Source organism: Medicago sativa, chromosome 7 (assembly GCF_051527215.1).
Source record: "Medicago sativa cultivar Bolivia chromosome 7, Bolivia_mono, whole genome shotgun sequence".
In the NCBI taxonomy this organism is placed as follows: Eukaryota; Viridiplantae; Streptophyta; class Magnoliopsida; order Fabales; family Fabaceae; genus Medicago; species Medicago sativa.
The window spans coordinates 98,599,886-98,611,255 of record NC_140755.1 but is presented as its reverse complement, the minus strand read 5'-3'; the positions used below and the strand labels follow the sequence as shown (position 1 = coordinate 98,611,255).

The following is an 11,370-nucleotide window of genomic DNA, read 5'->3' as shown; positions in this document are numbered from 1 at the left end:
TTAACAAAACAAACAAACAAACTCTTTTAACAATAAATTTTTTATCAATGGAAAAGGGGAATTCATAAATAGGATATTTTAAAAATATATACCAAAAAGTTAGGGGCAGTTACCTATACTAGTTGTCTTCATATGAGCATTATATATAAATATAGAGAAACACTTGTGTGGACCAAGACCAAGAATTTTGGTTTGGTCACACACAAAGAGAGAAGAGAGAAGAGAGAGAAGAGAGAAGAGAGAGAAAATGTAGAAGAGATAAGAGAAGAGAGAGAAGGAGAAAATCTTGTGTGTGTCATCAAACCAAAATTTTTGGTCCTAGTCCACACAAGATTTTCTCATAAATATATAAAGCCAAAGAAGACCTGCTTCCAATATTGGTAGCATATGGCAGCCATATCTTTCTAATTTCTCAACAGAAACCAAAGACAACTCCTTGATTTTTTTTTTGTCTTCCTCAGTATTAACCAAGCATCAATCATAGCTTTTTGTGTGGTCCACCATCAGTAACAAGAAAAATAAATATCATAGCTGACACACAGAAGCTTCTATTTGCTTCAATTTATTTGTATTGAAATGTCAAATATTTCAGGTGATGAAGGAAGCTTCTCCTCAGGAAACAATGGAGAAGAAGTTAGTAAGCAGCAAGAGGTGCAAAATAATCTCAATGACTCAAGTTCAGGTCCATCTGGTGCCTGCAATAGCAATGGTTCCACTAATCAACAGCAAAATAAGAAGAAAAGAAACCTTCCTGGAACTCCAGGCAAATATTCAACTATACTCCTAAGTCCTAACTTCAATTTTTATTGCAGCACATAGTTTTTCTTTATTCAACTATACTCCTAACTATACTCTAGGCAAATAAAAATCTTTGGACTAATCAACACTTCAGTGATGGTTATTAATTATTATACAAACTGTACAAAACTAGCTAGAAAACTCTAAATGCTTTTTTTGAGAATTGAGAGGAACTCTAAATGCTTTTGAAAAGTTGAATTTTGCATTGAAATGATAATTTTATATAGTTTCTCTAATGGTCAAACTCTTGGCTGTGATGAATTTGCAAGCTTAAACAATAGCCATGTTTGGATGAACAGCTTAATTAGGCGTTTATAGAATAACAAAAGATAGAATAAAGTAAAACAGTTTCCGTATAAGCTATAAGTTTTTTTCATAAGCTATCTTGAAAAGCTTATAGAAATAAGCTGAAAACATCTTATGGACATGTTATAAATTGTTTTCATAAGCTCTCTCAAATAGTCTCACACATACTTATGTTGGTATATAAGTTCAAATAAGTCAATTTAAGCGGACCCCAAAAGACCTTCATCTTTAAGTAGTGATAAATTTACTACAAAGAACCTAACATTCAAGCTATCCAATGAGGTAATTAAAAAGAAAACATTATGAAATAACTCAAAATTTCCTTACTCTTAAGAAGTATCTAATCTGCTAAATTTTTCTTTTTTTATAAGTGCTATGTATAATCCTTTATTTTATAAGTTACTAGCATATTATTGCTATGTATATGGCAAGGCACTCCGATTAATGGATGATGTATTTTATGAAATAGATCCTACTGCTGAAGTGGTTGCATTATCTCCAACAACATTAATGGCAACAAATAGATTTGTGTGTGAGATATGCAACAAGGGATTTCAGAGGGACCAGAATCTTCAGTTACACCGAAGAGGTCACAATCTTCCATGGAAACTTAGGCAAAGAACAAGTGCAGATGTGAAGAAAAAGGTGTATGTGTGCCCTGAGCCATCATGTGTTCACCACAATCCAGCTCGTGCATTAGGTGACCTTACTGGCATCAAAAAACATTTTAGCCGCAAACATGGCGAGAAGAAATGGAAATGTGACAAGTGCTCTAAAAGATACGCTGTTCAATCAGATTGGAAGGCTCACCAGAAAACATGTGGTACTAGGGAATACAAATGTGATTGTGGAACCATATTTTCTAGGTACAGCAATAACATTCAAATTTTTCCGCCTTATTTTCACACGGCGATTTGTTACAAATATTTGTGCAGGCGTTTTGCGAACAAATATTTGAAAACATGAAACAAAGTGAATACAATAGGCCTAAAAATGGAAAACATATTTTTCAAATTAAACAACTGTTATTCTTCAAATTTACTAATTAATAATTTGCATAATTGGATTGAAATCGAATTTGGCAGAATCACTCTATGTCACATTTATTTTCATAAAAACTACACTTTTTAGCTTCAACAAAATCAGAGTGTAACCCTGATTCCAAACATGCATTCTAAATATTAAAATATCTTGTTGCATATGATATAAACCTATTTTTCTGTATAACACAGGAGAGACAGTTTTATAACCCACAGAGCATTCTGTGATGCATTAACTGAAGAAAACAACAGAGTAAACCAAGGATTAACCAGTGGCATGCCACCAAACTTGCAAAGCCAAATGCATGATCCTATCTCTACCATGCCGCTAAAACCTGTTTCCAACACTTCCTCAGAATTAAACAATGACTATGACCCTAAAAACTCACTAAGATCCCCAACTCAAGAACATGCTCCAACATCATTCAGATCAACCAACAATGCATGTGGTGGCATGTTCTCAACTAGTGCAGGTGCACTTTTTGGTGGCCCAAAAACCTTGCCTCCATCTTCTTCAACCCTTCAACTTAGTTCCAATTCCAACAGCTTCAATTACTTCAATGACAATAAAAATGGAGGACTAATTGCTGGCATGGCTCAAATGTCGGCAACCGCTTTACTACAAAAAGCAGCACAAATGGGTGCTACTGCAAGCAATATTGGGAACTCTTCCATGATGCAGAAAAGCTTTGTTAGTAGCATGGTTAGTCCTAATCATGTTTCTGGTTCTATCATGATGCATCATAACCAAAACCAACCCTCTTATGAACACTTTAATCCACTGCAGCATGAATTATCTAACATGGCTGGTGTTAGTGGTGGAGGAGCATTTACTAACCAATTGTTTCAAAAAGAACAACAAGAAATTTCATTACTGTTTGATAACAATACTAATGTGTCTACAATGAATAATGATATTGGAATGTTTGGTCATGGATTGATGAAGAATGTTGCACAAGAGGTTAGTAATTGTTCAAATTTGATACATGGAAGTGATGTGGCAACAGTCCATGATTTCTTGGGAATTGGAGGTTCAAGCTCAAGTTTGCATGAACCACAGCAACAAAGATTGGAAGCATTAAGTCAACAGAGGTTGGAAATTATGAATAATTTTCATCATCATCTTCCACATGAGGATTCAGCAATGGAGAAATCAATTTGGGATGTTTGAGTGGTGAAGAAAAATCATGTTTATTTTAGTTGAATTTTTTTCAAAGTTGAAAGCCTGTGATTCTAAGTACAGGAATTGGCCAAGTAGTGTGGAAGATTTTTTTTGTGTTTAGATTATGCCCTTGGATAGAAAGGAAAAAACAATAATCTATTAGGAATGTCACATACTCATACTTCAGTTTGGAGTTGAGTTTAGTGAGAAATCTTTCTTTGTTCCTTATTTTGTATTTATGTTTTTTATTTTTATATTTTTTATCACACCACCTATCATATTTCTCATACAAATTTTCTATCTCTGTTCTTCAATGGAGTGTATTGTACATCTATCTATCTATTTCTTCTCTTGTGACAAATGCTATCTATTTATTTTTTTATCAATGAAAAAAGCCACATAAAAAAATATATTCCCATTTATGTATATGTATAGAAAGCATCTTTCACAAGATTTGGGAATTGATTTTTTCACTGCCATTAAAATCATGCTTTGTCACAAGATTTGGGAGTTGATTGGCATGGAATGTATTAGCAATATAATGTTCAACATTTTGCAATTGCTGAATACAAAATAGCAAGCTGTGTTCAGTTGCATGCTTTGGTCAATTTGGAAGCAAAGAAATGATCTTATTTGGCAAAACGAGCACCTTTTATGGGTGGCTGTTTGTGAACGGGTAAGGAACCTATTAATTAGTTGGAAAAATGCGCATGAAAGCAAGGGAATGACGCTGGTTCAGCAACAGCCTTCTCATGTCAGATGGAGCAAACCACAATTGGGATGCATCAAATGTAATGCTGATGCCTCATGTGATAGAGCAAGAAACATGGTTGGTATTGGAATGTGTATCCGGAATCCGAGTGGTTCTCACCGTTGCTCGATGTTGATGAAGGACAAGCTTTAGGATTGTTATATGCACTTAAATGGGTTAAAGAGCTGCCCATCAATAATGTGACGTTTGAACTTGGCTCAAAGAGTTGTCGATAGCTTTAACAAAAATATTAGAGACGAATCAGACTTTGGAGCTATCATCAGAGATTGTAAAACTACTTTCTCTTCCTATTTCACAACTCTCCTATTAAGTTTATTATGAGATAAGCGACTCGTAGTTTAACTTGGATGACCACTTCTTTAGCTAGTTTCCATTTATTTATTAAAATGCCTACATGTATTAAAATTATTGCTGTTAGTGAAATGAGTTGATTCTTTCTTTAACTCGGTGTCACATGCCCCACACTGTTTGAAATTGAGTTTATAAAAGATTTAGCACCTAAATTTGCGAGCAATTTTTTCTATGTTCCTTATATGCATTTTTTCTATCAAACCAAATATCATATTTCTCCATTGGAGAGAATACACGTTCTAAAAAAAAATATTTAATTTTGTCAAAAAAGTGAATCTTAAAAACATTTCAAAGATGATACTACCTCCGTCCCTAATTATAAGACCCTTTTGAAAAAATAATTGGGTTAATTATGTTTCTAGTCCCTATAAAATAGCGACCTTGTAAGTTTAGTCCCTACTTAATTTTAATAGCATTTTTAGTCCCTAATTTTGTTTTTCTGCACTGAGTATTAGTCCCTACTCAATTCAAATTTGTTTAATTTATGCTTAAACTCTTAAATTTTTGAACAATTTTTTGCAGACATGTTTAGAACATTACTAAAAGTTCGTTCGCAAAAAATTATTGCAAAATTTGATTTCTACATCCAGATTTTATTACTTTTTATCTTTAACTTTTGTCGTTTTAAAAAATTCATATTTAATTCATTTCATGTCAGAAAATTCTAAATTTTAGTAAACGAACCTTTCATAGTGTTCTAATCTTGTCTCAAAAAAATCGTTCAAAAATTTAAGAGTTTAAGGATAATTAATCAAACTTTGTTTTAGCAGGGACTAAAATTATAAGTAATTTTTTTTTATAGGGACTAAAAATGCTATTAAAATTAAGTAGGGACTAAACTTACAAGGTCGCTATTTTATAGGGACTAGAAACATAATTAACCCAAAATAATTTGTCCCTTTTTATAAGACCCCTTTGATATTTCCAAGTACATTAATTATTTATTTACCAACATACCCTTATTTATTTTGCATTTTTTTTTAAATCAACAATAAATATTATATTGAAAACATAAATTAACTCTCTCTCTTAAGGATAAAATTGTAAAAACAATATTCCCTCCGGTCACTATTATAAGCAAAAATCAACTTTTTAGGTTCATTTATTAAATGTTGTATTTGGTCTACATTATTGACCAAATACATCATTTAATGAATGAACCTAAAAAGTTGATTTTTGCTTATAATAGTGACCGGAGGGAGTAGTAATTATATACAAATTTAATACTACAACCAACTTTCTTAATCTCCGCAATTTTGGCAAAAGGCTCCTATATTTAGGGACGGAGGTAGTAATATTTAAGTTCTTTAGGATATAATATTTGGAGGAAGAATTTACTTTTCTCTTTTAGATTACGGACAACAGAAAATAACTTTAAAATCAATGAAATATGATTGATGTATTTAATGATCATTTATTATGTTGTTCTTTGAAAAAAAAATTAAAATATCAAATATATTTTAAAATATAAACTTAGTCCTTCAAAGTCCCTCTCTTTAAAATCTCTTCGCATGTACCAAAAAAAAAAAAATCTCTTCGCAAATAGAACCTAAGTTGTAGCTTGTAAAAAAAAATATCAACTGTTTATAATCTGTTCCTAAGTTATTAAAAATGTGAAAGAATTGAAAATTTTAATTTTCGACTAGTTGTATCACTTTGAGGACCATTATTGTATATATATTTTTAAAACATTGGATTCGTCGGGTGTTCTCCTTTTTTTTTTCATAATCCAAAATGATATATATTAATAACAACGATGATCCACTCTGCACAAGGCGTGCAAAAAGTGAATCATCGATCGAAATTTACAAAGTCCAAGGTGTCAAAAAAGAGGGGCACCATCATAAACAGTCGAAAAAAAGTTACCGGTAAACACCCGTACAAAGTGACGGGTGTTTCCACCAATCATAATAACGGTAAACAAAGGATGGTTGTTTGACTTTCACCCACAAAAAAGATGTCATCTTGATTTTTTTCAATGAGAACATAAGGATGTGATGCCGCGATACGGTTATTCCGATCCTTCCAAATGACCAAATACCTTTTAAAAAAGATTGAGTGCACCGCGGTAATCCCGCCATATTGAAAAATTGAAGATGATGCTCACGTAACTCGCAAGGAGACACCGAGTATAAGCCTAACCATTTCCACACATGATACCATAAAGTAGTGGATGTTTCTCATTCCAAAAATAGGTGTCGAGCTGTTTCCAAGACCTCACATCCAGACGCACACAAAGAGTCCGCTGCTGAGAGTATATTCCGCCTGAATAAATTTGCTCGCATTGGTAATCTATTACGAAGAAGGTGTCAGGTGTTCTCCTTAAAACTTGTTCGATTTGGAGAATTTAAGAGTTTTTTTTTTTAATCTTTTTTAACTAAATGAATTTTTTATCTTAAAGATCTTAAATCCCAATTTTAAATAGTATTTCAATTATAAATAATAAAAAAATGAATAAGAACATAAACATGTGTTTATAAATCAGAAACATTTCATGTCTTTCATGAAGAGTATGTAGAAAAAAAAAATGTCACATGGACTTTTGTAACCTACAATGACTGAAACTTAATAGCAAAATCAAAATTGTGGATAGAAAATATTCTGAAGACTAAAAAAGCGAAGAAAAATGTACTTAAACAAAATTACACAACATATGAATGTGTATTACACCAAATTTTTATAAATAAATGAGAATTAATTAATTTTTTATCAATAATTTTTTTAAAACAATTCAGTGATGGGCTTACGAAGTCTCTCTACAACATAAATAGTGGCCCAATAAGCTTTAAAAGGCCCATCCTGGTTAAAATGCAAACCCTAACCCTAATTCGATCACACCTATTTATACATCAGAGCTCACACTCTCTGTATCATTCGAGCTGAGTCGTCGCAATCTGTAACAGCCTCTGTGCCTTTTATATTTTTTTTCTTGCTTTCTTGTCTCTATTCTTTCAATCAATTGTTTTTATTTTAGTTTTGTGAAGGCGATGATGTTGAAAAACTACCTATTTTATGAAGGAATTGAGAATTTTCCTTTATGATTAGAAAATTACCAATGGATCCTTCTGAGCCTTCATTTCTATTCTCTGTAATGTTTTTTTTCATTTCAATGGTTATTTTATTTTTGATTTCAAAAAAGATTATGAAAATTGCTGATTTATTAAATTTTGAAAGAGCGATTGAGGTGATGATGATACTGATCCGAATTTATCATGTTGATTGTTAAATATCAGACTACAATTATCTGATCAATTGCTCTTCCGTCAAATTAGATCTATGATTCAGTTTCTTGTATTCACTAAACTTGGTAATTGCAGATGAATGTTTATAATTGAATTGAATGGAATCTAGAATACGACTGAATATAAAATGTTTATATTAACTATGATTCTAGATTCTCTGGTTTGAACCTCCTAATTCATTCGGAAAATTATATAGTAAAAATTATAATATGTTCTTGTCCAAATTATAATGAGTTTTTTCAACTTATTGACCAGGGCCACTAAGACAAGACTTTGGCCAGAGGCAATTCACATAGACAGGACTAATTGTTTGTTAAAATTGATTCAGAATACACCGGGCTCAACCAACAATTTACACAACTTCAAATGACATAATAAGTCATAAATTACAATTTACACAGCTTTAAAATAGTTAAAAGGATCAATAATCTGCTTGAAAAATGAATTAAAGGATCAAAGATCATATTACAAAAAATAAATCAATAAGCATATGCCCCCTACCTCTATAAACATACTTTCCTGCTTTTGACACCCATGGCAGGAGTCCATAACTTCCTTTCCCAACTACGTGAGCCATGAAAATCTTAGACAAAAACGACCGCTCCATTACTGTGACAACACCTTCACTCTTGTACTCATCCAACCACCTCTAAAGCCACCATGGCTGCGAGCTTGGTGTTTGACGAAAAGCCTCAACGGTTATGTCTATTGGAACAGATGTATTTAGTGACTGAAGAAGCTTACGACGCTGGCTCCCATCAACCAGCCTTCAAACATCCCAAAAAACTAGACAATTTTTAGACACCAATCAAAGAAATTATCGTGAATTAGATACAATATTGTGGATTTTGAAAACCTCAACAATTTTGAGACCAATGATAGTCGAATTGTGTGAACACAAGTAAAGAATTATCATAAGTGAATTGGAAATAAGATTGTGGATTCTGAAAACTTGGACAATTTTGACCAATGTAGTCGAATTGTGTGAGCACAAGTCAAAGAAAACAAGATTGTGGATTCTCATTCATAGGTTGTAATCATTCATAGGTTGTAAGGTTCGGGTTTGTAAGAGATTTGATGAGCATATGCTAGTTTGTTGTTCTTGGTTTGGTTATGTCTTCTTCACTTTTGAACAATCTATGCGTGTTGTCAACTATGTGTGTAAGATTTTCTCTCAAATTTGCTTTTCAACAATGGATGCAATTCAACTATCTTAAAATGTTTGTTGCTCAATCTATTAAAAATATAAAAGATAACATTATCCTAAAAAAAGGTATTTCAAGTGAGTCAACTAAAGCTTTAATTGACAAGTGCTTTTGGAAGCTAAGTGAACATGCATTTGTCTACTTCAGACGGACTAAAAGATGACATTATCACACTTACATCAATTTTGGTGTTTCAATTTTCCCACGATGTCTAGTCAATATTTCTAATCCAGTGAATGGCATCAAGGATTAAGAAGGTCCAAGAGATTAGAGCCATGCAAGTGATCCTCTGATGAAGTAAGTTCCTCCATTTTAACAACGAAGTGATGCGAGCATCTAGAGCAAAATCTCTGATTGTGAAGTCCATGCCATTAAGATTGAAGTCTTTAGTGCAACAGTCATGTCTAAAATCTTGTGCATACATTCAGACCGACTTACACCTTTGGATATTGACATCTTATTTTTCCTATGGAATGAAGCTCTTAAGGAAGAAAAGCAATGTTGTTTGTCTTGAAATCTGCAGTACAAATGTTTTCATGCATAGATCGTGTTGTTGTGTCCCTGATGTGCTTTGCGAAGACATTGTCCATCACGGGAACGAAGAGCTTCTCTTCCCTTTTTCCGCCCGACTCTTTGCTCTTAAGAATGTGGGTTTTAAGTTAAGAATGAGTAATTGCACTTCTCCGACCCTTAACTGTTCAACCTGAGAGCGGATAACTAATGCGTTCTGATTTTTTTTTGAACAGGATTCTATGGTCGGTCCGCGACCCCTGGATGCCGAAGGCGTCCTTGGGGTGATCTCGTAGTTCCTTTGATATGTTGGCCATGTGTTCTTTAACCGAAAGGTATGACTTGATCAATTAGGATCTAGTTGTATCATAAATATGCATAGATGAAGCTGAGTGCTCTGTGACTTGATGTGTCGTCGACTTGCATATCTATGTTATGCAGTGGATACATTGCCTTCATGAAAGCTTAGATCAATGTAGGATGTACATCAAATTTCTTCGTATAAGATGAGTAATGACGAAAGGGAATGTGTTCTTCAAATATATTCTTTTAAACTTCATACCATCCTATTTCAATTGATAGAGGAATATGATTAAATCCTATTTCAATTGAAAGAGGAATATGATTAAAAGAAGATCTTGGAACACATTCCTTTTCATCGCTCTACTTATATGTAGAAATCTGATGTAAGAAACTATAATACAGAACAATAGGTAGAATACAAAACATGTTCTCACCATTCTTTTGATTTTTCTCAAAGAGACTGGTAAATCCTTACACTGAGTGAGACACTTCAATGCCAACATTTTCATAAACTCCCATGAATCCTTACACTGAGTAAGACACTTCAATGGCGACATTTTCATAAACTCCCATGAATTAAACTTAAATCGAACAAAATAATGATACAACATCCTCTGGTCATCTACCTATTATTGTATATGATATTCAACACTTTGGGGATATTTCATCGTCCTCTTAAGATGTCAAAGTGTTGGGGTAGATTTTCACGAGTATCATGGCTATGTGAAAGATAATTGAAATCCTATAGAGGTATTTGGTGGGGAGGTTTCGTGTTACAAGACTAGATAGTCATGGTTGTACTAGCATCCTAAAGGATGATTATTATTTTTTCCATCTTATGGTATTCTCGCTCGCCCTATCATTTTTTTCTTTTAAAATTACCCTTTATTCGAATTTTTAAAATCTGAAGGCCGTTAGGATTATACAATCTGAACAACGTAAAAATTGAAGGTCATTATGGTTAAGACTCGGTCTTCCCTAGAGTTGGTGAAAATACACTATGGAGAATATATTCCGCATAATATTTGAATTTTTCGGATTGTATTCCGAAGACTCCACTTTTTAAAAAGCGGAAAAACTTTTGGATTATACAATCTGAAACCTTTCATATATAAAAGGTTTGCCCAAAACTTAGCGGAAGTTCACCACCTTTATCACCAAACACTCCCTACACCTCCAAAAACACATCATTTTAGGAGAAAATGTGTTTTAATTCATATAGTTGATTTGATTCACTCAAAACATTTGTCATCCAATATTGTATCCAACACTGAAGGACACAATCAGTTGGAAACACCATTAGATAGAAATGAATATAATATGGGAAGAGTTCAATCCTAGATCAACATGATTGTTGTGAAAACCGTCACATCTGTAATTTTAATACTTAGAAGAGCATTCTAGATATGAAAGGATGAAAGGGTAAGGATTTGAGTGATGGCAAATAAGAAAAATAAAGAAGATGGATTAATGGAGAGTAAGGATAAAAGAAGATGGATCAACATTTCATTTAAGTCTAAGTGGTTTAATGGAGAATTAAGGCTTCTGATTTTTCTTCTCAGCAATGTCACACCATATTTTTTTTGAAATTTAACAGTGTACGGATGTGTTCGGATCTTCGTTTCAACTATTAATGCTACAATTTTTTACCTTCATAGATTCATTGATTGAAAATGCAAGG

The 11,370-nt window shown here is 32.9% G+C and overlaps 1 protein-coding gene and 2 non-coding genes across 3 annotated transcripts; all 3 read left to right on the top strand.

Moving 5' to 3' along the window:
- The first annotated feature begins 449 nt into the window (after positions 1-449).
- On the top strand, positions 450-3,599 carry LOC146911002 (zinc finger protein GAI-ASSOCIATED FACTOR 1-like). The gene is made up of 3 exons (XM_085723685.1): positions 450-763; positions 1,574-1,970; positions 2,337-3,599. The coding sequence occupies exons 1-3, from the start codon at positions 577-579 to the stop codon at positions 3,313-3,315; spliced, it is 1,563 nt and encodes a 520-aa protein (XP_085579811.1). The 5' UTR covers positions 450-576; the 3' UTR covers positions 3,316-3,599.
- A 3,808-nt stretch (positions 3,600-7,407) lies between these two features.
- On the top strand, positions 7,408-7,505 carry LOC146911001 (small nucleolar RNA R41). Its single transcript, XR_015020991.1, has one exon. It is a non-coding gene; the product is annotated as a small nucleolar RNA R41 (small nucleolar RNA).
- Positions 7,506-7,606: 101 nt separating this feature from the next.
- Positions 7,607-7,683, top strand: LOC146911000 (small nucleolar RNA Z155). The gene has a single exon (XR_015020996.1). It is a non-coding gene; the product is annotated as a small nucleolar RNA Z155 (small nucleolar RNA).
- Positions 7,684-11,370: the final 3,687 nt, after the last annotated feature.